Raw genomic sequence first — 22349 nt, forward strand, 5'->3', positions numbered from 1 at the left:
GTTTAAAGTCAAGCCAATGCACAGCCCCAGGTGTCAACACTTCAATCAATCACTTCAATGTTAGTCACCAACACTTCACTGTAAGGATTAGACTCATTATAGATATACGTGTCCATGCAGGGGTGAAGATGAAAGACTAGTTACCTACTTACCAACAACTGGCACCCAAGCAATCAACCTGTTAACTATCAACTACTCAAGCTGGACGGACAGCTCATGCATGCCTACTGATACGTTTCTTTAACTAGTTATACTCAAACTAGATCTGGTCCAGACTGCAACAAACAAACCTTCAATGGTGGGAGCAAGTGCAGCGACCACAGCTGGTTCTTCCATGGTGTCTGCAAAGCTGGGAAAGAAGGGCTTAGCCGTGGGGTTAAGAGCAGATCCTGGAGCGCCCAGAGGGTTTAGAGGTGGAGGGGAAGAGGGGCTGACGACAGGGGATTCCTGTGGAGGGAAATTCTCCGCTCCCGAGGAGGTGGGACTCTTTGCTGGCGACGAAGAGGAGGAAGAACGAGACTTCTTGGATTGTTTCTGAGAGGATTTGTCATCTTTGTGTTGTTTGGCTTGAAATTCCTGCGCTGTGGTTTTGGGGGATCGCAGAGGTGCTGGACTCGGGGTGTTGAAGGACAAGCCTAAGACCAGAGGCTGACCTGAAGAGCTCATTTCACTGAAGTCAAACATCTCACTGTTGCTGCCAATGTTTGAGTCGTTCAGGAGCCATGAAGCATCTGAGGGCGACAGCGGTGGAGCTGAGGCTAACACCTCACCCTGTGGTGAAGGGTCAGGGGTCGGCTGAGAGGCGGGGCTGAAGATTGAGGTATCTTCCTCAGACATGCCTTGCACATAAGACTCTTGGAAGGAAGAGGTCCTGTCAGACGTCTTGCTGTCAACTGTGTCACCAACCTTTGATTGATTCTCAGAAGAAACGGGTGTAGAAAAGATCTGCATGCTCACATGTTCAGTATCCATCAGGAGATCAAAGGGATCGTGTGGTTGAGGAGCCGAATCTAGACTCACAGTGTTGGTAGGAGAAGGCATCGTGAAGGGAGGAGCTGTGGCTTTCAGCTCACTGTTGAGAACCAGTGGGCTAATGGGAGCAGCTGTAGAGGAGAACAGGTCTTCAGACAGAGGAGCAGGAACCAGACCTTCTGAGAAGACCTCCTGTTTCCAGGGGCTGAGGCTGGAGTCCATGTCTGGGAACGAGGACTCCAGGTTTGCATGAGCTGCACTCCCTAAATCAATCATCACCTTCTCTGTGATCTGAGAAGTTGTTTCAGATGAAGGAACAAACGGTTGTGCCATCACTGCCCACTCCTCTGGAAGCTTCTTCCTGCTCTTTCCTTTCTTCCCTCGGCCTCCGCTCTTCCCCAGCTGCTCCTCCCAGGCCCCCTCCACTGTATCCCGCCGTGGGCCGATCCTGTGGTAGAACTCGTCAGCTGGAGGGGTGTTTTCTCCCTGCGCTTGCATCTCAGGGTGACCTCTGCTCTCAGGGTGTTCATACGAGCCCTCGTCTTTCTGTCGCCTTTTCTTCTTCTTCTTTTGTTTGCGGTCTGATCCGTCTGCGTCTCTTTCGTCACCTCCAGCATAGGCCACACTTTCCCGGCCAGGCCAACTGTCAGGCGGGTCATCGGGGCTGGCTGCAAGATGGCCTGCATGGCGACTGATCACCGTGGAGACGCTGGGGGTAAACGGGAGGTCTGTCGGTAGACAACCGGCCTGGTCTAGCCAGCGGTCACCTAAGGCACCTTGTTCTGGGTGAAGAGGGGAGAGTTTAGAGTTGATGGAGATGGAAATGTGCATGTGGACTGGTTTCTCTGAGCCTAACTCATAAAAACTATACCACAAAAACCCAAAGACAACATGTTAATAGTCATATTTCATCTTAACAAACCTACGACAGAACTCTGTCCACTGAAAAGTCAAAAGGAAGAGAATAACTTTAATGTTAGACACAAACATCAGGAATCTTGCTGCTCACACATACACTGCTGTTAGTTGAAGGTCCAGTGAGTAACATGTGGGAGGATTTATTGGCAGAGAATCCATGAATGTGTTTGTAACAATGTAAACTGCTTTAAAAGAAAACTGAGACTATAGAATTATACTTTTATATGAACTTAAGGGATATACCTACATATATATATATATATATATATATATATATATATATATATATATATATATATATGTAAATACTGTCTTCAGAGAACCTGCAGAGAACCTTAAGAGAACCACAGAAGCTCAGCTGTGTCCACACTGAAGTTTAGCCTGGATCTAACACATGACAACATTACACTCTCTGGACTCAGACATGCTCTGAACCCTGGGGGGGGGGGGGTCACTGCTGGGTGAGGAGCCACTGAAGGAAGAGTGGACATGACAAACTCTACTACACACACAGAATTATACAGTATATAGAAGCCATGGCCTGATGTCACACTCTGTACATGTCAGCATCAGCTGTGCATTGACCTTCACTCTGCTGGAGTCAGAGTGTGAAGAGGATGCTATAGAATTTAAGACAGCTGATTATAGTTTACTGCAGCCTCTGTGGAGTAAATCAGGCACAGTTATACACAGTTATACACACAGTTATACACACAGTTATACACAGTTATACACAGTTATATACAGTTATACATGCTTTACTTCTGACAGACTTTAAAATTCAGAGGTGAACTATCATTGAGTACTTATAATTTTAATATTAAGTTGAAGTTAAGTTAAGTTAAAGGAAAGCTCAACACAATTAAATATCTGAACCGGGGAGAAGATCAGCCAAAAAAAGTCTATTTAAGACGTGAAGGTGAAATCAAGACAACACAGAGCATCACACTATCACCAGCAGCCGATTATTGATCTCTGTCCTTAAAGAAAAGCACAGAGACACAGCAGCTGCTGGTCCACTGCTGCCTCACTGAGGTGAACAATGAGTTTAAGTCTTAATAAGACATTTACACTTACTGATGGAGGCAGCAGTGGATCAACAGCTTCTGTTTACCATGATGTTAAATCACTGACTGTGACTGCATCCATGTATTTCCAGTGTGTGTGAACTTCATCACACCATCACCAACCACTTTTAGTCTAAAGAGAATGTGTTGATTTTGCGAAGGTTTCTCACCTGATGACACATCTGCAGGGCTGCGAGGGACCTGTGGTTCAGGGAGCATGGGGCTGTGCTCTTTAGGGGCCTCTGACCCTGCTGCAGGTGTGGACTGCTGGGGCTCTGCGATGCTCGGAGGTCTCTCCGCCTGCAGCGGTGCAGCTCCCGTCTCCACACTGAAGCCCATCTCACTGGGTTGAGAGAAACCTAAGAAAGAGAAGCAGCCACAGAGAAACAAACGTTAAAGTCATTTTGTCTGAAGCACATTTGATATGGAACATGTGATGTGTGTGAAGCTGCTGCTGCTGCTGCTGCTGCTGCTGCTGCTGCTGCTGCTGCTGCTGCCTCTCACTGAAGAACACGATCTAATGTGAACAGTTTCAATAAGTTTATTTCTAAAAGGTCACGTCTTTATCCTCAGTCTTTACAATAATGTAAATAAACTATGACAGAGAGAACATGAATATGAAGTTTTTACAACACAATCATTAAACAATGTGGCTATTATAATAATAATAATAATAATAATAATAAAAATAAATTAGTAATGTTTTTAAACTTCATGCATGTAAAGCAAAAGTGATCAAATAAGCATCATTTAACTGATAATCTCGATGTTCATTAAAGAACTTCAGGTGACAGTGTTTTTGAGGACAATGTTTGAATCATCAACTTAATTCAAATCAATGATTTGTTGAAGCTTCAGTGAAAATAACTCCAGTTAATCCAAGTTCAAGTTAACACAACCTTCAGACCAGAACTTGAATTTAAGTTTATGAACAAAATAAAGACATCTTTCTGTGAAAGACATGTTTAACATTTCTAAAGAAGAAATACAGATAATTGCTACTGTGATCACAGCTGATATCAGCTCATTATCTCTGTGTCAAAGCTGTTTGAGGAAAATGATGAAGCTCTACCTGAGAAAGCTGCCATCACACCAGTGTCCATCATATGAGCTGAGCTGCTGTGAGAGTCCACAGGATCTAAGTAACCTGCCATGGACGCTGGCAGAGGACACAGGACAGAGAGGACAGAGAGGACAGAGAGGACAGAGAACCAGAGGACAGAGAGGACAGAGAGGACAGAGAGGACAGAGAACCAGAGGACAGAAACAGGCAAGAGCAGAAGGAAAGAATAAGTTGAAGCAAGTTGATAGATAAGTGGATTGATGTGAAGGTTTGGGTTGATGAAGTGGAGGAGGAGGACAGAACCAAACCAGAACCAAACCAGAACCAAGAGGCCAAAGTGTTGACATCTTAAAATAAAAGAAGAATGTTGCTCTGAATACTGAAACTGGGTTTGACCCGAGACTGATTCAGAGTTTTTCTAGTCTTGATGACACCACAGTTTTGTCATTCACCCACCCACCCATTCACTCACTCACCCTTTCATACAGCACATCAACCTTTGAGTTGAAAGACGAGTCGCTCTACCACTGAGCAAAGAAAAACTATGTAAATATAACAAAGAAAATGAATGTCCTCACGATTGTGTAAATGATTATTGACACAGATGAACCGGTGTTTGGTTTTTCTTGAATGTGACTTTGTGTCTTTGTCTTTGGCTGATAATAAATAAGACATTTGAGGACGTGGTGGGTTTGGGAAACATCGATCAACAAGCAGATCATTGCTTATTTGAGATGAATTCATTAGAATAAGCATCACGTTCTCAGATATAACATGAATTCTTTCTCAGTCATCAGCTGTTTACAAAAGTTCTTTATGTTCATATTTCAAACTTCAAATGATTGAACCGAAGCATCAGAAGCAACAAACTCTGCTGTTTTATCACAGATTAATGAAGATTGTTCTTGACCTTCATACCTGATAGGAAGTCTATGCCCAAGGCCTGATTCTGGTCCAGGGAGAGAGGTCGCACCTCGCCCTGAGGCTGTGGATGTGACAGTGATGTCTGTCCTCCTGAGGACAGCTTACAACCTGCAGACAAAACCAATGATTGGACATCAGCTCCAGCTCTTTACTGATGACGTGTTACTGTTCAGCCCTGATTTAATCTCACACACACACACACACACACACACTCACCCTCTCACCTGCCAAATGTGCTCAGAAGCAGAAATCCTGGTCCCATTCAGCACAAACCCTCAGTGGTGTTTGTTATGAGCTGCTCAGAGACTCTGAGTCTGTTCTGTCTCTGCTGCAGACTCAACTGGCTCTGAGCTACTAATACTGTGAACCCCCAGACACACACACACACACAAATGTCATGCTGTGACGTCTCTCTGTCTGTCTGGTTCAGGTCCCAGGCCCCCGCCAGCCAACACACTCCCCCTCCCACTCTACTCCTGCAGTCACCTTTTAACCCGTGTGGGCGAAAAGTCCTGAGTGGAAAACCAACGACAAGAGACGAGACGAGCGCGGGTCAGAGAGACGACTGAAGACTGAAGGAGGTGCAACAAAGACGGGGACGAGGACTTAGGTAGTGAAATCTCACATGGATGAAAGTGAGGTGAATAAACAGGAAGTGAGGAGAAGGAGGGAGGCACCAGCGGTAACCCTCCCCCAACAGCGTCCACAGAGGGTGACAGTGAGGCGAACAGACAGGACAATACCCAAAGACACAAATGTCTCCATGTCTGAGACACACACAGAGACAGAGAGAGAGGGAGAGACAGAGAGAGAGACAGAGAGACCATGGCTGGGTGTGCACTGTCTGTCACTCCACTGTCGGGTCACAGATTCAGTGAAAAACACTCTGGTGCAGCAGAACTCGTCCTCACTCGTCCTCACTCGTCCTCACTCGTCCTCACTGTCTCAGCACAAATGTGATGAAGTAACAGCTCATGTGCTGAGTCAGACTTTGCTGATGAACACTGGTCACTGTGCTGCCCTTCTTCTTCTTTATGTATATACACGCTGCTTTATGTGCAGCAGCAGCAGCAGCAGCAGCAGCAGTAACAGCAACAGCAGCAAAAAAAACAAACATGGAAAACCATATTCATGCTTGATTTATTGTCTTCACAGAGAAGAAGACCAAAGATAATCTTTGTCTTTATTGGTGACATTTGACACGTTTACATTTGTCTGGTGAGTTGAACTTGCTAACCGGACTTAACTCTGTGATCTTTAACCACTAAAGTGTGACTTGTTCTACTATGAGACAGAGATCCTGGGTTTAGTGTGAACCAAATTTATAAATTACATAAGAGTCTGTGCTGCTGCAGGGAAGCTGCTGACCTCAGCATGAGGACAATGTACTGCAAGACAGAGCACAGCAACTTTGAGTTTGACAGATGAATTTAACATCTGAGGACGCACACACACACAGACAGACGGACAGACGGACGGACAGACAGACAGACAGACAGACAGACAGACAGACAGACAGACAGACAGACAGACAGAGTCTACTCCATGCTTGGAGGACAAATGGTTGACCTGACAGAATAAAATGGATAAATATAGCATTGGACAAAACACAAACTCACACACACACATACACACACATACATGGACACTTTTGTTGTGCAACAGATTGAGAATCAGGAGTTAAAGGAGTTAGAGGAAGAATATTGTCTATGAACGTTCAATAACACCAGATTATTTAGATAAAATATGTTTATGTTTATGCTATTTACAGACTAGTTATACTATTATACTAGTTACGGACTAATTATACTATTATACTAGTTACAGACTACTTATACTATTATACTAACTACAGACTAGTTATATTATGCTAGAAATATTATTAGACTAGTTATAATATTATGCTACTTGTATTATTATACTAGTTACAGACTAGTATTAATATTATGCTAGTTACAGACCAGTTATACCACTATGCTAGTTACACTATTATACTAGTTACAGACTAGTTTTACTAGTTACAGACTAATTATTCTAGTTACAGACTAGTTATACTATTATACTAGTTACAGACTAGTTATACTATTATACTATTTACAGACTAGTTATACTTTTATACTAGTTGCAGACTCTAGTTGCAGATGTTTGCTGAGAGTCTCGGGAGGAAATTTTGTTATGCTTGCATAATGACAATAAAGAATCTTGAATCTTGAATCTTGACTCCTTATTATAGTTACAGACTAGTTATACTATTATACTAGTTACAGACTAGTTATACTTTTATACTAGTTGCAGACTCTAGTTGCAGATGTTTGCTGAGAGTCTCGGGAGGAAATTTTGTTATGCTTGCATAATGACAATAAAGAATCTTGAATCTTGACTCCTTATTATAGTTACAGACTAGTTATACTATTATACTAGTTACAGACTAGTTGTACTTTTATACTAGTTGCAGACTTGTTATTCTAGTTGCAGACTTGTTATTCTAGTTAGAGACTAGTTATACTATTATACTAGTTAGAGACTAGTTATACTATTAGACATGTGTAAACAGTTAACTAGGTCAAAGGGTTCAGGTATTGCAGGAGACAAAGAATGGAAGGCTGTTGTTTTGTTACTTTTCCACACGGTTGAATGTAACCTGCAGTAAAGTCAACTGAAGGTCATGGATGAGTTGTATCTGTTGTCTAGATTAAATGCATTAGTATCATTATTATTATTGTTGTTGTTGTTGTTGTTGTTAGATGAATGATGAATACTGTGACGCAGGCAGCTTTAACATTCACATCCAGGATGATTATACTGTAACACAGTATAACAGTAAACTTTCTGATGCCATCATTAAAGCTAAACAACAAACACAGTTTCCTTCAGTCCGCTCTTCTTTTTAGAACAGTCTAATCTGGGATGAGCTGAGAGGATGTGCTGAAGTCCTGCAGCTGTCCTCCAGCTGACCCCAGCCTCTGCTGGCCCCTCTGCCTCAGACTCAGCTCCTCAGGCTGGGCCAAACACCAGGAGCCGGCAGGATCAGGGTCAGTGCAGGACCACTGCAGGACCACAGGCCCACACCGATAGTTCACTAAGAGGACACAGTGATATTCTCTGCTGAGAATGATGACACAGCATTAATCATGAATCTTTGAACCAGACTCAAACTGCCTGATACAAAGTCTATGAATGTGTGAAACAATATAATTCACTGGTTAACAACAATGAAAGCTTCTGACTCATCCAGGTCATAGTCATATCCACTAATTAGCTGTAAGCAACTGGAACTGAGTTAAGTTGCAGATAGAGGAGTCAGTATTTGAAGAGATTCCCCTCTTGTTTTAGTATTAATTCCTTCCTTTTTAGATATGAACAGTTACTATACAACACCCTAGTGTGGCCTAGTTTTATTAATCCAGCCAGCAACTCAGATAAGGTTTCATTTTTATAGCATCTGCTGCAGCAGTCAGCGTCTGTGAGCCTTAACAACAAGACAAAACACCACCAGCATCAATAGAACTGTGTGAGGACTCTCTTTTTGTGTCTGACAGGTTCTGAGAAATCAAAACTCTTCATCACATCACACATTTATCAAGATCTCCTCGTGTATTGACACTTTTATTTCAGGTAAAATGGACGTGGACATCATGAAGGGACCTGTGTCAATCTGGGACATTGTATATCCATGTGTCCCACCTGCCAGCTACAAAACAAGCCTGAGCCTTTGTTAGTCTGTACTTTTCTTCACAGATAACAACTGTGTTCCTCAATGAAGCCGCACAGTGTTAGTGTGCTGTGTAAGAAGAAGAAGAAGAAGAAGAAGAAGAAGAAGGAGAGCAGAATGTGGAGGGGGAGGAGTCAGGAGAATCATGCAGTGGTGGTGAGAGCGTGATGTGCACTGACAGGCAGTCGAGAGGGAAGGTGCGCTACATGTGACAATGTCTCTGTGTGTGTGTGTGTGTTATTGTGACACCTGTAGGTCCTCTCAACCTCCTCCTGACAGAAACACACGACACACACGCATGTTTTTCTAACTGCGTAAAGGAAACCTTCCTCATAGACTCAATAATGTATTCTCTAACCATAAAAACCAGGTCTTAAGCCTGAAGAAGACACACGAAAATGTCCCTGCGAAGGATAGAAACACACACACACACACTATATGATGTGACCTGTCCTACTTAGTGAGAAAAAGGAAATGTGTGTGTGTGTGTGAGCAGATGTGCTTTACAGTGGAAGGATCATCATGTAGGATAAAGAGTGTGTGTGTGTGTGAAGGAAGACACAATAAAGGAGTTGTGCAGATTATGTTTGTTTCTATTGTCATAGTAATATTTGCTAGTAATATTAATAATACTCAGTAATAGTAAAGTTGTTCTACATATGCACCATTTTCATTTACTTTAATTAATCCCTCAAGCATAAAAACTTTGTATGTGAAATTTGAGACTTCTGCAGATCGACTGTGTTTTATGCACTCATCAAACATGTGCTTAGAAACAGTCCATCATCTGAGGACCGCGCAGCAGCTTTTATGCACCATCCTTTTACTGTCAGGGAGTCTAAACCCGCGCTGTCACAGTCTTTTACTCCAAGAAGTGATGTGTCAGGAAAATGCTGGATAAAGCTCCTTTAAATATTCATGGTGCAGCTTTAATCCCTGAGCCGAGAGGAAAAACCTAAATCCTCACACACACACACACACACACACACACACACACACACACACAGAGAGAGAGGGAGGGAGGGCTGTTATGTGTGTGAAGGTATTTGTAAATTCTTTTTATTGTCGTGTCAGGAGATGGATTCAGAGGTGTGACTCAGCCAGAACGCTGTGTGTGTGTGTGTGTGTGGCTTCACACTTAACTTGCAGCTTTAAAGTGAAATGCTGTGAATGGGAATCATCAACACAGGCAACTAGTGATTCTCCTCCTCATGTGCACTTGTTTCCTTCATCTGTTGATTTGACAGGTACTGACTGCACACAGTCTCTCTCACACACACACACACACACACACACACACACACACACACACACACACACACACACACACACACACACACACACACACACACACACACACACACACACACACACACACACCCCGCTGGGCTCAGACTAAAGGAAGTGCAATTCATGAAAGTGAGGGGGAAGCTGACAGCTGGAATGCAAATATGAGTGAACAAAATGTTGAGGGGAGTCAGAGAATCCTCTGCGGCAGCTACACTCGTTAATCCTGACAATCAAATGTGACAAACACCGACACAAAGAAGGTCAAGAGAAAGTTAGGATGGATCCGAACAGCTACAGACGGATCGCCTCAGTGTGATTCTCCTTTTTACAGTTTTCAGGCGAGGGCACAAGGAGTTTTCAGTGGTTTTCATCTCATGTATCAATGGTATAAGAAGCTTTGATATAAAGGGGAGTCCAGTGAGTGTGCATCATTCAGTCAGGTCAGGTCAGGTCAGGTCAGGTCAGGTCAGGTCAGGTCAGGTCAGGGTGATCTCTACATTACAGTGGACACTAAAGCCTGAACAATAAAGTTCATCTCAACAAAACCGTTAAATAAATAAGAACATTTAAATTTGGATACAACTGGAGTTTCTATTCATGATTGTTTACATGTTAAAATAATTTCAACTTCTTATCTTAAAAGTTACGTCATGACACCATTTCCAGCTTTGATGGTTTAATAATCTTCATTATTGAAGATATATTCACATGTCTTCTGTGGTGAGGCTTTCTCAGCTGCTTCCGTGATGATCTTGAGGGCTCTGCTCCGTGCTCCTCCTGTGATGCCCAGTGCACTGAGGGCTCAGTGGAGCTGCAGCTGACCTCACCTTCCAGCCCTGCTCTCAACAGTTGGTCACTAGTTGTTCATATTTAGCCCTTTTCCTGTCATGAGCCTCGGCAGTCCTCCCATGGCACGTCAGCTCCACGATTATGATCTGCTTTGAGTTCTTAGAGATCAGCAGGATTTCTGGCCTCAGGGTGGTGCTTGCAAAGTTGCTCCTCAAGGTCTGTGAGCTGCCAGTCCTGGGCCGCTGACAGGATCCCTGCTGCTGCCCTCTTGTGACCTGGCCTTGGCTGCTATCCTGCCTTAACAAAAGCAATTGAGTGGATGGTGCTCTCATGCTCTCAGCTGCAGCTGTTGATCCCCTTGCTGATGGCTTCTGCATTGTGTTTGAGCACCTGGTTGTGACGCCAGGTGTAACGACCCTGACCAAGGGCTTTTGGGCAGAAGCTTAAGATGTGCTCCAATGTGTCTTTTACTGAGCAGTCAGACTAGGCAGGAGGATGTCACACACTGCCCGAATCAGAAAGGTGATGTGGTGTGGCTCTGCCTGCCAAAGGTCCATCCACATCACTTTCCAGTCCAAGGCCTGCTCCCACCTTGTCCAGGTGCCCTGTTGCATCAGACCAGCCGCTCTGCTTGCTCTCCCTTCCTCCTCTCCTCCTGAATCCACCTGAGCTTCTCCTTCCCCTTGCACTCCTTGAACTGGGATGCTTGGAACATCCCCAAGCCCGCTTTACCCTGGGCCACCACCCCCACCAGCTCTTTATGGTGCAGCCTGTACTCAGCATCCAGCACAGCGGCGTTCCACTTCCTCCCAGTCCTCACCAGGGCCACCTTCGGGTCTCTTGAGTCCCTATACACCACTCCTTTGTGGTGACCCACACAGATCCCTCACTTTTGCACTGATGTGTCAATGTAGTCGTCGTTGCGGAGAATTCCGACTGCTGCCTTGCTACGATGCTGAAGCAGATCTTTCCCTCCACATTCAGCAAGGAGTTCAACCTGAACTGGTCAATCTTATTTGAACCCTCCTCTTTAGGGATCCAGACTTCTTCAGCAAACCTCAACGGTTGTGCCACCTTCCCTCTCCTCCAGATGACTCTTAGGATCTTCCAGAGTTGCTTAAGTAGCAGTGGGCCGTTCTTGTAGACCTTGTATGGGATACCACTGGGTCCTGGAGCTGAGATTAATCTTGCTGTCCTCACAATCTCCTGGACTTCCTTCAGAAGTGGTTCCCTGTGATCAAAGTCCTTGATGGGAGGTGATGGGTCTATTAAGATGTCACACTGGCCCAGGTCCATCAGTCTGTTGGGGGTCGCTGAGGGTGTTCAATATGTGCAGATCCAGTTCTTCTTTCCTGCCCCCGCAGCGATTTGGTGAAGCCAAAGCGGTTAGCTATGAACAAAGCGCATTTCGTGGCTCTCTCCCTTTGGCGCCTTCGATGCCATTCTGCTCTGCAGTCATCAGCCTCTTCCTCAAGATGGCCCACAACTCTGCCAAAGGGGGCGCTGTTACTCACTGGATTTGTGCTGCCTCCTGAGGGACTTTAGCTCCTGTCAGATCTTATGGATCTTCACTGCCCTCGGGTTCATGGCGTCTTCTAAGCACATATAATAAGTGTGAATAGAAATGGTCATCGTGCTGCTCAATGTACGTATGATGAAGATGTGAGAATGTCAAGCAGAGGGTAAGTCTTACTGCTGCCAGTTACAATCCTGTCATGTTGATAACAGGGCATCAGACTTTATATATACAAAGTAAAAGTGACTTCTCTTTACTTCCTGAAGAAGAATCCGTAAAAAACTGAAGATTTCATTCTCTTCATTTCCTTTGCATTTTAAGCCACATGTAGAAAGGTAAAATAATTTGCTGTTTCTTCAGCCATGTGTTTTCTAACCAAAAGAATCCTCTCCCTGCAGCAGCACATGCTAATCTTCACACCTCACACACCATCCACCGACTCTAAAGGCTACAGCCAACATGACTAAGCAACTTTTTTCCTTTAAAAAGATGCTGAGGTATAAAATATGTGCAACAGGAAATCATTGTGTGCATAAATAAAGCTGCAAGGGAAAGACGAGAAGAGGAGGAGGAGACACAGCAGTTAGACGTTAGATAGAAGGTTCAGCTTAGAGTGGAGAGAAGAAAAAAGACAGAGAAACTCAAAGTCAGTCAGAGTGTGTGTTATATATATTGCTTTATTAGCATCAAAGTGCAGGCAGGTGACACAGAGAGGCACAGCTACAGTAGAAAAAGGATAATCTGGAAAAAGATACGGTTAGAAACTAATCTGCTGTTTAACATGCTGCATATGCCATGCATTTAATCAAAAATAATAAAAAAATATCAAACTGTAACTTTTGTTTGGACGTTTTCAAGAACATTTTCTGTTACTTTGTAGATGAGGCGGTACGAGTTAATCTGAGAAGAACATTCTCAGTCTATTTGGCGAGTTAGTCAAAAAAAAAGAAATCACACCAGGCCTCAATAACAACTTCATCTCTCCACACACACACAGCATGCAGAAAGTTTCAGAGAAAGATTACGAGCCAGTGATTCTATGAACTCTATGGATAATCCAAAACCCTAACCTAACCCTAACCTCTGCATCATTGTAATTTTAGTGAAACTAAAGAGTGTAAAAAGAACTTTAATATGTTTAATGATTGACATATTTTGTGAATGAGGCCCAGTTATTGTGGCTTGTTACGTCTAAAAGACAAAAACAAACTTGACTGAATGTATTGCATATACAGTATAATGACAGCACAGCATTATTAATGATGGGAGTTTGCATATAAAGGATAAAGTGATATACAAAGATAAAGTATAAGCAAATTTCCTGCTCATCAGTCAAAGAGTCTGTTCTGTCTGTATATAAGAGCTCTAATAACACACTTTAGTTGTGACAGGAGAGAAACAGGAAGACAACAACAGTATTTTAGTGGTGTGTGTTTGTGTGTGTGTGTGTGTGTGTGTAACATTAGTGTGTGTCTGCTTCAGTGTGTATAAATGCTTTGTGTTTGATTGTTGTATTTGCTCATGCCACAGTACGTACTCTACACCTGTTTATCTAAGACTTTGTTTTCCACTTTTATCTCAAACCACTCACTCACTCACTCTCCCACACCAACGTCCACAGAGAAAATCAGTGATTTAAGCTGGAGCTGCTGGTTTTCTGCTGCCTCGAGTGGTCACTTTGTGTCACTGAGGTCAATCTGAACAAAGGACTTCAAACAGTGAAGTGACAAAATAAGACATTTGAACTTAGTGATGGAGGCAGCAGTGGATCGTGAGGACAGTCTGCCTGGTCCTCCATCTTGGCTTTTCAGACTTTGCTCCAGGTTTAGAATTCATTTTAGAGTTGGGTAAGCTTTTGTGTGTGCGTGTGTGTGTGTGTGTGTGTGTGTGTGTGTGTGTGTGTGTTGCACAGGGTGTGGGGAGAGGTGCACTGAAGCAGAAGCACAGCTGACTGACAGTCGGCATGGTGGTGGAGGCGGGATCTAGTCCTCTGAAGCATGGGGATTTAGAAAGGAGGGAAAGAAGAAGAGAACAAGGGAGACGAGTGCAAAAATACAGCAACAAAATGGGAGTGAAAGCAGCGAAGGAGGAGGCAACACAGAGGAAAACAAGACATTTATTTAGAAAGAGGGGGAAATGATAATAAAAGTGGCATAAAATAAGTAAGAGATTGATGAATTAAATTATAATTACATAAAGGACCAAGAAGAACAAAGTGGGATGAGAGGGAGGGATAAAGGGAGGGGGAGAAAGAAAGCAGATTAGTAAAGCTGTCAACAATTTATCTGCAACTCATCTAATCAGCAGGTCAGATTATAAGCAGCTCATTGGTCAAATATTTGGAAACATACTCTATATTTGTCTTTATCATGCAGCACTGCAGCACACACACACACACACACACACAGTCAGGATTCAGCTGATGTTGTCTTAACTCTGACCCAGTTACTACTTTTACCAACTGTGTCCTGCATCTGCTCCCTGAGGACTGTGGACAACAGTGATGAATAAATCAAACGCACCTCCACCAAGCCACATGCTCTGTCTACTGAAGTAGGTCCACAGATGACACACACACACACACACACACATGCAACATGCTAACAGCCACAGAGCTACACAACCAACATGCAACAACACAGCTGTTTGACTGACATGCCGGTCACAGCATCTAACTACACACAGCCTTAAACATGAACATGAACACATGAACGTGAGTATGAACATGAACGTGAGTATGAACGTGAACATGAGTATGAACATGAACGCGAGTATAAACGTGAACGTGAGTATGAACATGAAAGCGTGACTGTGAGTATGTACGTGAACGTGAATGTGAGTATGAACATGAAAGCGTGAATGTGAGTATGAACATGAAAGCGTGAACGTGAGTATGAACGTGAATGTGAGTATGAACGTGAACATGAGTATGAACATGAACGCGAGTATAAACGTGAACGTGAGTATGAACATGAAAGCGTGAATGTGAGTATGAACGTGAACGTGAATGTGAGTATGAACATGAAAGCGTGAATGTGAGTATGAACATGAAAGCGTGAATGTGAGTATGAACGTGAACGTGAACGTGAGTATGAACGTGAACGTGAGTATGAACGTGAACATGAGTATGAACATGAACGCGAGTATAAACGTGAACGTGAGTATGAACATGAAAGCGTGACTGTGAGTATGTACGTGAACGTGAATGTGAGTATGAACATGAAAGCGTGAATGTGAGTATGAACATGAAAGCGTGAACGTGAGTATGAACGTGAATGTGAGTATGAACGTGAACATGAGTATGAACATGAACGCGAGTATAAACGTGAACGTGAGTATGAACATGAAAGCGTGAATGTGAGTATGAACGTGAACGTGAATGTGAGTATGAACATGAAAGCGTGAATGTGAGTATGAACATGAAAGCGTGAATGTGAGTATGAACGTGAACGTGAACGTGAGTATGAACGTGAACGTGAGTATGAACGTGAATGTGAGTATGAACATGAAAGCGTGAACGTGAGTATGAACGTGAATGTGAGTATGAACGTGAGTATGAACGTGAACGTGAGTATGAACGTGAATGGGAGTATGAACATGAAAGCGTGAACGTGAGTATGAACGTGAATGTGAGTATGAACGTGAATGTGAGTATGGACGTGAAAGTATGAACATGAGTATGAACGTGAACACATGAAAGTGAACATGAATATGAACGTGAACGTGAGTATGAACATAATCTATTAAAATTATTTAAAATATTACAGTTACACTGTAAATGCCTCATATAATATTATAGATATTAACAAATGAGCGGCTGCATTATCTGCACAACATGTGTTTGACAGAACACAGGAAGCAGGACAGGAAGTCAACATGAAGCTTTTGTGGTTGTTTCAGTATAAAAGCATGTGTGTCTGTGTGTGTCTGTGTGCGCACACACACGACTAAAGCCACATGTAAAACAGTGGAATGAAGGAAAAAGACTAAAAAGAAAACTATGATGTGACTTTCAGAACACTCCCACACACAACACAGAGAGAGTTCTCCTCTCAGTCTATGTCAGTGGTTGATTGACGAGAGTCAATGAGCTGCAGCTCATTATCTCTGATCGTAGATAAGACTCATTAGATATTTAAAAAACAAAAGAGTCGCTTCAGTCGCTCTTATCTCACTGGTCCTGATCTGACTTCACTGTTCCCTTAAACTGAACAGATCATGGTCACTAACTGTCTGAAAACACAAATGTGAATATGACGCATCAGTCCACTGGGTTTTACTCGCACAACACGCACACTCTCCGTATCCAGCGCAGCCTGGATCATTTCTCTCTCGACAGACTCTAAGCGCCATCACAACATCCTGTTTCTGTGTCCAAAGTGGTGTGATCTCAGGCTGTGATCCTAGTTTCATTCATTCATTCATATATTCATTCATTTTCTACCACAGGGTCATGGTGACCTGGTGAAAGGTGAGGTCACCAGAGGTCAAACATTCACCCCTACACTCAGCTGAGAGTGAGGAAACTCCCACACACACACACACACACACACACAGAACATGCTGACTCCACACACAAAGACCCTCGGTACAAACAGGAATCAAACACACGGCAACCATCTCGCTGTGAGGCAACAGTGTGAGCCACTGCTTTGCCTGGTCCTAGTTTCTGTGTAAATGTAAGGTTTAGTTTTGCTATATTTGCATAATTTAAAGGCAGAGTCTGGAATATTCTTCTCCTCCTCTGACTGTGACACACACACACACACACACAGTGTTTTATCTTAGGTTCATTATGAGAGCAGCCTGGTCTGAGCAGGTCTGAGGAGGAACGAGAAAGAATGATGGAAAGCAATAAGAGGAGCTCACATCCCACACACACACACACACACACACACTGAGAGTAAGAAGACGACAGAGAAACAAAGTAGACATGATGATGACGTGAAGACGAGGAAAAGCCTTCACAGACCGACTGACGGCAAAGGGAATTGTGGGATGGGTCTTACCAGGCTTTTGTGCCCCATGAGCTTCCTGCTCTCCATTCTCCAACGCAGAAGTACCCGTGTCTGCACACACACACAAACACACACAAACACACACACGCACACACATTACTATCCAGTATCCATTAGAGTGCTAATGGCTTTGACGAGACAGAGAAATGAAACATGACAAACCTCATCTGTGTTCAAATAGAAATGAGAGCTGAGTGCTTGTTATCAGACAGATGGAAGGCAGGGGGCAGCAGAGAGCAGCTGGTGAAGCTGTGTGACATCATCACTCAGTCATATCATCAATGCACAACACTATGCATGGATGGATGTGTGTGAATGATTCTTCATCATGTTTTATTATTGTTACTGAAGACACTTCACAACCGACACACAACACTCACTGCTTTACACACACACACACACACACACACACACAAATGCACGGACATACACATACACACACAAACACGCACACTTGAGTGACTTCCATTCATTTAAACAAACTAAATAAAGTGGTCACTAACCTTAACCATAACTAGTTAATGACTAACCCTAACCCTAACCTTCACTTAACTACAACTCAAATCTTAGTCCTAAATGTTCTGCCTCATTAGGACCAGGTTTTGGTCTCCATGAGGATTATCTGACATAATGTCCTCCTGGTGATCTGTCTGTCTGTCTGTCTGTCTGCTCTGTGCTGCTGACAGACTGTCCAGTCCTGCTGTCCAGCATCTGTCCATGGTGATTACTGATAACAGAGCCCGCCCACAGCTGACAAGTGACCACACACAGTGAGTCAGTGTGAGTCTGATCTGGTTACATGAACTGGTTTTACTGATCGCCTCCATCATCTAATCTAACCCTAATCATACATCAGTCAAACTGGCTGCTTAGACTTTACTGTATACAAGAGTCCATGAATAAGCCTTTGAAAATAAATATCATACTTATCTAGGGATGGGAATTGATTCCATTATCGATTCTCATAGGGTGAGGGAATAAGTACAAACATTTTTCTTTAACCTCTGAACTCAGAGGCTACGATGCTGCCCTGAGGTCGAGCTGCTAAAACAACATTATTTCATAAACCAGCGCCACCTGTCGACCGAGCTTTGTGTGTTTTAAATGTGTCCTGAAGCTCCACACACGGAGCTAAGTACGTCTGCGGGGCCGGTCCCCGGGCTCCGGGTTTACCTGCGGCATGAGTCACGCTGTTACCTGTGAAACACAGGTGCTCTGAAAACACCCCCATGAGCACTTGGTACTTTCCTCCTGATGAAATTAACCATAGACTGTATGAAATGAACACTTCCAATATTTTTATGTTGAAGGTTAAAATTGATGTAACTATTGGTTAATAATAAACGGGTCAGTTTGTCTCATACCTACTGTTGCTGACTAGTGTTCTCTGTTGAAGTAATATCACTTGATCAAGCCTATTTTAACATTCCACACTACAAAATAAGTCATTAAAGTATGTATGATTCGTGCTGATATCGGTATCACCTGATACGGTATCGGTGTGGCCAAATGTTGCAGCATTTTGGACGAAGTGGAAACTTTACAAGTGTTGCAAGTGACCGTCTTGTATCGTCATCTTTGATATAACCACACATTAGCGCACTCCATTCCCATCCCTATACTTATCCACACATTACAATAGTTAGTCGGATGAATTCCACCTTTGATCCAAACTCTCAGTCCAGTGTTATTTTACTTGATGTAATAAAATGATCTTTACACAGCCAGACAATAATAACATTCACACCAGCATACCAGACTTCACTTTGCTGTGGGGATTTTACTCAGTATATTACTGTGTTCACAGAACTGTGTAAAAACCTGTTGAATTAAAGTTTATCAAAAGTCACGTCTCCATTATACGACTGTAATGTTTTATGACACCATGTTTCCTGCCAGCACTGACACACAGTCACATGACTCCTGCTTCTGTTTACACTTTGATTTAGAACACGTTTAGATTTGACCTGTCAAGATATTTTGTTGTTGTTGTTTTTTTCTACAGTTCTTTCGTGAACTGATTAAAAAAAAAGTTAAACTGAAATGAATTTATCCTGTACACGTTGTATATTTTTGTCATTTTGTTATTGTTGTTTAAACAAGGGCTTTGTGCTATTTTTATTTAATTTTAATCTTAATTTTTTTATTTTAACTTGTGTGCTCTTGTTTTTCCTGGTACTTACTGAGTCTGATATGGAGCAACTGTAACAAAACAATTTCCCTTGGGATAATAAAAGTATTCTGATTCTGAAAATTTAAAGCATTAAATTTAAATGCTGGCATTTTAAATGTTAAATATGTAGCTGATAACACGACAGCATCCAGAGCTAATGACGTGTTTATCTCAGCAGATTAGTGAAGGACACGAGCTGTGGATTTCTCAACATACAGAACGTGCAGATGTTAAACAGACTGCTCTCCTCTGAACTGATGCCTCTGACCATGAGTCAGTCCTTGGAAAGTTCTGAGTGTTTTTCATCAGTTGTGAAGCTGCTGTCAGCTGTGATTCATTGTCCTCATGAACACACAATGATGAGGGGAACAGAGGAAGGACCGCCTCTTTGTGGACTTCTGGGCCTCTGATTGGATAAAGTGGTGTGGGATGGTGTTAAAGTTTCTCTGAGACTGAGAGTCCAGATCAGTTCTGTCTGAGTATAGAACGATTGAACACAGATTTGAAGTGAAGGCTTCAGTGTTAGTCGTCAGGCCTTTTCCACGCTGTCTTCACTAAACTCACACTAAGTTACTAAGATATCTTTCTCAGGAGGAAAAACAAGGCACTGAATGCACTTTCTAATCATTTTAGGAGGATTTATGAAATCACAGTCTGGTCTTTGTAGCCTTAAGTTCTATGAAGACCATCATCATCATCATCATACACCACCATTTTCCTACAGAAGCATGAACTGACAAAGCAGAGAATGAATGACAGGCTTTCTGGTCTGCAAAGGCCACCGTAGTTTCCTGATGAGCAGTCCCACATACTGCAATCTGCACTGTCACCATTAGATGTCAGTAACTCTCACACACTGGACCTTTATCTGCCCACCACAGGGTTATTGATCACATGTTAATGTTCTCGATCTCTTATTCTCAGTGATATCATGTCACATCAGTCTCACCTGCTCTGGGGTCATCGTTGTCCAGCAGGGGGATGTAGTCCGTCTTTCCCACTGTCTCGCCGACCTTATCGTCAAAAGCCTCCGCCTCCAGCTGAGCCACAAAGTCCCGCTCCACCCGGCTCTCCGGTCCCATCTGAGGAGCGTCTGTCAGTGCATCAACGAGATCCAGGTCTAACTCCGCCATGACTGCAACACACACACACACACACACACAGTGAGGAACAAGGAAGCAAGAGTTCATGAAACATCAGCAGAATGAACTTAGTTTAGTAAACAGAGTCGTGAAGTTTCAGGTGGAATCACATGTGAACACACACACACCTCGATGACAGTAAACGTGATAATCAATGACATCATTTCAATATCCGTCACCGTTTTAAGACATTTTATAACAAAGTCAACTAATGAAATGAAACGTTTTATTCCAGAGTGAACGCAGGCTTTACTGTGAGTTTGTCCACACTGTGTCAGTGCTGACCACTCATCCACGTCTCACACTGTCCACTGTTACAATAGTAAGTACACCTGCATCTTATTCAGTGTCTACAGTATATAAATATAGCATAATCATACCATGTACTGTAGTATGAATGTTATAATTCATGCAAGTGGAATAAAAAAACCTGTCTGTGCTGTGGTTGAATCGTGCTCAAGTGTCTGAAACCAAAGTTTGAAATGTTTTCACTGAGATAACCTGTGAGCAACAGGCTGTGAGCAATAAGCCAATCAAATGATTAATCACTCAGTCACATGTACGGTCAGTCAGGTAAACACATGATCAGGTCCTGAGGCTTTTAATCCATTACTCCATTAAAATAACATTAATTATTCAATGAATCATCGTTGTTTGGTTTGTTTGTATTTCCACTGACAGTAAAGACAATCAACATGTTTCATTATGTTCATTGTGAATTTCTCTGTGAGATGAATAAAGTATCTATCTATCTATCTATCTATCTATCTATCTATCTATCTAATTATCATATGTTATATGCACTTTGTATCCTAGTGCTGAGTCTAAGTATAATGTAAGTATAGGTGTAGTCATCATGTATCAGAGAGCAGGGTGTGTCTGCACCACAGGAAGGACTTCACCACAAAACCACGCTGCCCCGCGTTCCATATTTAACCCCACATCACCACTGTGTGTGTGTGTGCGTCATCAGTGCCAGCTGCACAGTTAGTCGGGTGATCCATGCCACTCATACCAACTGGAGGTCGACCTCCAACACCAACTGATCTCAGGTATTTCAGCTCCTTCAGCTCTTATTTCTACATGATCACATGACCACAGCAGCCACTTGAACATAATCTGAACTCAACAAAGGGGAAGGAAGGAAATCCACGGAAACGACTATTGTGTGTGTGTGTGTGTGTGTGTGTGTGTGTGTGTGTGTGTGTCCTCCACCTGCCAAAAAAGCAGAGGTGAAGGTTAAGCCTGGTGTTAATCTGCTTCCACACACCATAAGTTGTTTGTTTGTTACATGAGTTTGAGCCTCACAATAACAGGTCACAGGTCATATGAAAGTGAAAACTAGAGATGAGATCACATGTGTAGAACATGCTGTTATAAAGTACATAAACCACACACACACATCTACACTGTGATAACACACTCTCACACAGTATCTGCTACACTAACTGTCTCCAGAACTACTTAATGTCACCATCACGGTGTTCATAACTGTGTGAGGATGTTTCGGTGAGTTGTGGAGGAGGAGGAGCCTCAAGGTCAAACACAAATGAGAAGGTCACTGTCAGTCCAATTATATAGCTGAGTACAGTAGAATGAAGTACAGTAGAGTACAGTGTAGTATAGTAGTGGAGGTGGGCATTCCAAGAAAGAACACTATTGGAAAATACGGAAGACGACGCTTCAATTCAGCAGAATTGTAGTATCATGTACTACAGTACAGTATCGTGTAGTACTGTAGAGTGTAGTACAGTAAATATATGAA

At 42.9% G+C, this 22349-nt stretch overlaps 1 protein-coding gene across 9 annotated transcripts in view; it reads right to left on the minus strand.

Annotated features, from left to right (window-relative positions):
• Positions 1–22349, minus strand: part of LOC131456233 (microtubule-associated protein 4-like) — a 60786-nt gene that overhangs the window by 25645 nt on the left and 12792 nt on the right. For 5 of the 9 annotated variants that reach the window (XM_058624987.1, XM_058624828.1, XM_058624742.1 and 2 more), the window contains exons 2-7: positions 20392–20577; positions 17261–17320; positions 4939–5052; positions 4030–4116; positions 3128–3316; positions 291–1754 (exon numbers count right to left, since the gene is read on the minus strand). In XM_058624987.1, coding sequence (XP_058480970.1) covers positions 291–1754; positions 3128–3316; positions 4030–4116; positions 4939–5052; positions 17261–17320; positions 20392–20575 — 2098 coding nt within the window. In that variant the 5' untranslated portion in view covers positions 20576–20577. The remainder of the gene's footprint in view (positions 1–290; positions 1755–3127; positions 3317–4029; positions 4117–4938; positions 5053–17260; positions 17321–20391; positions 20578–22349) is intronic. The other 4 variants (XM_058624578.1, XM_058624659.1, XM_058625158.1 and 1 more) reach the window with 4 other exon arrangements.

This window comes from Solea solea, chromosome 1, assembly GCF_958295425.1.
Source record: "Solea solea chromosome 1, fSolSol10.1, whole genome shotgun sequence".
NCBI lineage: Eukaryota > Metazoa > Chordata > Actinopteri > Pleuronectiformes > Soleidae > Solea > Solea solea.